The 1,773-nt window shown below is 42.0% G+C and overlaps 1 protein-coding gene across 1 annotated transcript in view; it reads left to right on the top strand.

Moving 5' to 3' along the window:
* Positions 1-1,773, top strand: part of LOC119587115 (histidine decarboxylase-like) — a gene marked incomplete in the record, with an annotated part of 81,576 nt that overhangs the window by 70,252 nt on the left and 9,551 nt on the right. The window contains 2 exon segments of the mRNA XM_037935867.1: positions 234-433; positions 769-899. Coding sequence (XP_037791795.1) covers positions 234-433; positions 769-899 — 331 coding nt within the window.

The raw sequence follows: 1,773 nt of genomic DNA, 5'->3' as shown, positions 1-1,773 counted from the left end.
ATTCCACATACCAGTGAAAATTTGGTAATATTGTATCTCATTAATGTTCAATGCATCCTCTTTTCTATATTTCACTTGGCGCTTTTTATTTACAGTGCTATACATCACACAGTTCTTACATGCCCTAGTTTTCTTTATCACGGAACACCTACCATTGTCTTTGGTGTATAAATGTCCTTTCGCTTGTGCATCATAGTAGACAGGTACTTCAGAGCAGCTCCTTTTCTTCCCAGGGCGTGAGAATGGCGCAAAAGTTCGAGGTGTTCGTGAAGAGCGACCCGCGGTTCGAGGTCCCGACGCCGCGATACCTGGGAATGGTCGTGTTTCGGCTGAAGGGCGAGAATGAACTGACAGAAAAACTGCTGAAAAAGATTAACTCCTCTGGAAAGCTCCATTGTGTGCCAGCATCTCTCAAGGGGAAGTATGTTATTAGGTAAGAGTCATTGCGTCACTGGATGCTTATGAATTGGTGAGTATTTTTTCTTACATTTTGCAAGATGACTCAGTGATTTGCTTCGAGAGGTTGGGCTCTACTGTATTTACAATCCAACCTCATCGTATTTGCTTCCTTTTACCTGTCTCTTTTGCTTTCTCATACACTATCCTTATTCCATTTGCCATGAATTACACATGAATTTGCCCTAATCTTTAACCCCGTTGTTTTGTTACACTAACCTTACCTCCTTTACCGTGAAATTTTCTTCACTTAACCATTTCTTTGACCCCGTTGTTTTCTCAAATACTAACCCAGTTTCCATTGCCTTCAAGGTTCACGGTGACGTCGACCTACACCACTGTCGAGGACCTCTCCCGCGACTGGGCCATCATCCGCGCCACCGCCTCCGAAGTCCTCAGCAAGACACCCGCAGAAGAACACAAGACGCGCGTGTTCCTAAAAGGTAAACTGCAGCCACGGATGCGTGCGCGTGGTGGCTGATGAGGAACTTATCGGGTCACTGGTTTTGTTTGGGTTTTTATCCCATAGACTTATTTCGTCTGTTATGATTTGGGTCTCTGTACTCAGACTCATTTTTATATGTTGTTGGTTTTAGTTTGCTAATAAATTTGCATGTATCCATAATATCACTTAGGAGATATACGGGTTTATTCTTGCCTTTGTTGAGGCGTTGTTTTTTATGTAGACGAAATTATTTACTCATTGTGTATACTAACGTTGTTAATGTCACATATTCACTCAGTAATACACATTCACTCTAAAACGTAACAAACAGTGATATAAGGAAACCTCTGCGGTTTCGTTCCAAAACAGTTATTAAGCTAATTTCCTTGTAATACAGCGCATCCGAAGCGAAAGACGGAAGCCCTTTTGAGAGACAAAACCTCGACTTGCCATCAGATTAATTCCTAGTTGTTTCGCAGTCATGTGATATTATTTCTGTGGGCTGCACTGATTTGGCAAAACAAAATTTCAATTTTCCGTTCCCTTCACTTGCCTCCTTGATATTAAGACGGATATTTTCAACGCAGGATAAGAAGTCTATCACTTTTTAAACCTTATGGATTCAGCCGGCTTGCTGCATGTGTGAAAACATTGCACAAACATCCATAGCAGTCTAATATCGGCAATGGATGCATGTATTAATGAAAACACGTACCACCGCCTCTCCCTAACTACCCCATTGTTCCTTTCCTACGAATAGTGAAATATCATCTCGACTTCAGCGTATAGATTCATTCATTCGATCGCGCATAGTTCTAGTACTATTCTCATCGTTTAAGGTTAAACCGTTTACCGACCCCCTCCCCCTCCCC

Source organism: Penaeus monodon, chromosome 22, assembly GCF_015228065.2.
Source record: "Penaeus monodon isolate SGIC_2016 chromosome 22, NSTDA_Pmon_1, whole genome shotgun sequence".
Lineage (NCBI taxonomy): Eukaryota > Metazoa > Arthropoda > Malacostraca > Decapoda > Penaeidae > Penaeus > Penaeus monodon.
Note: the sequence above shows the minus strand (reverse complement) of the source record. Positions and strands in the feature narration are given on the sequence as shown.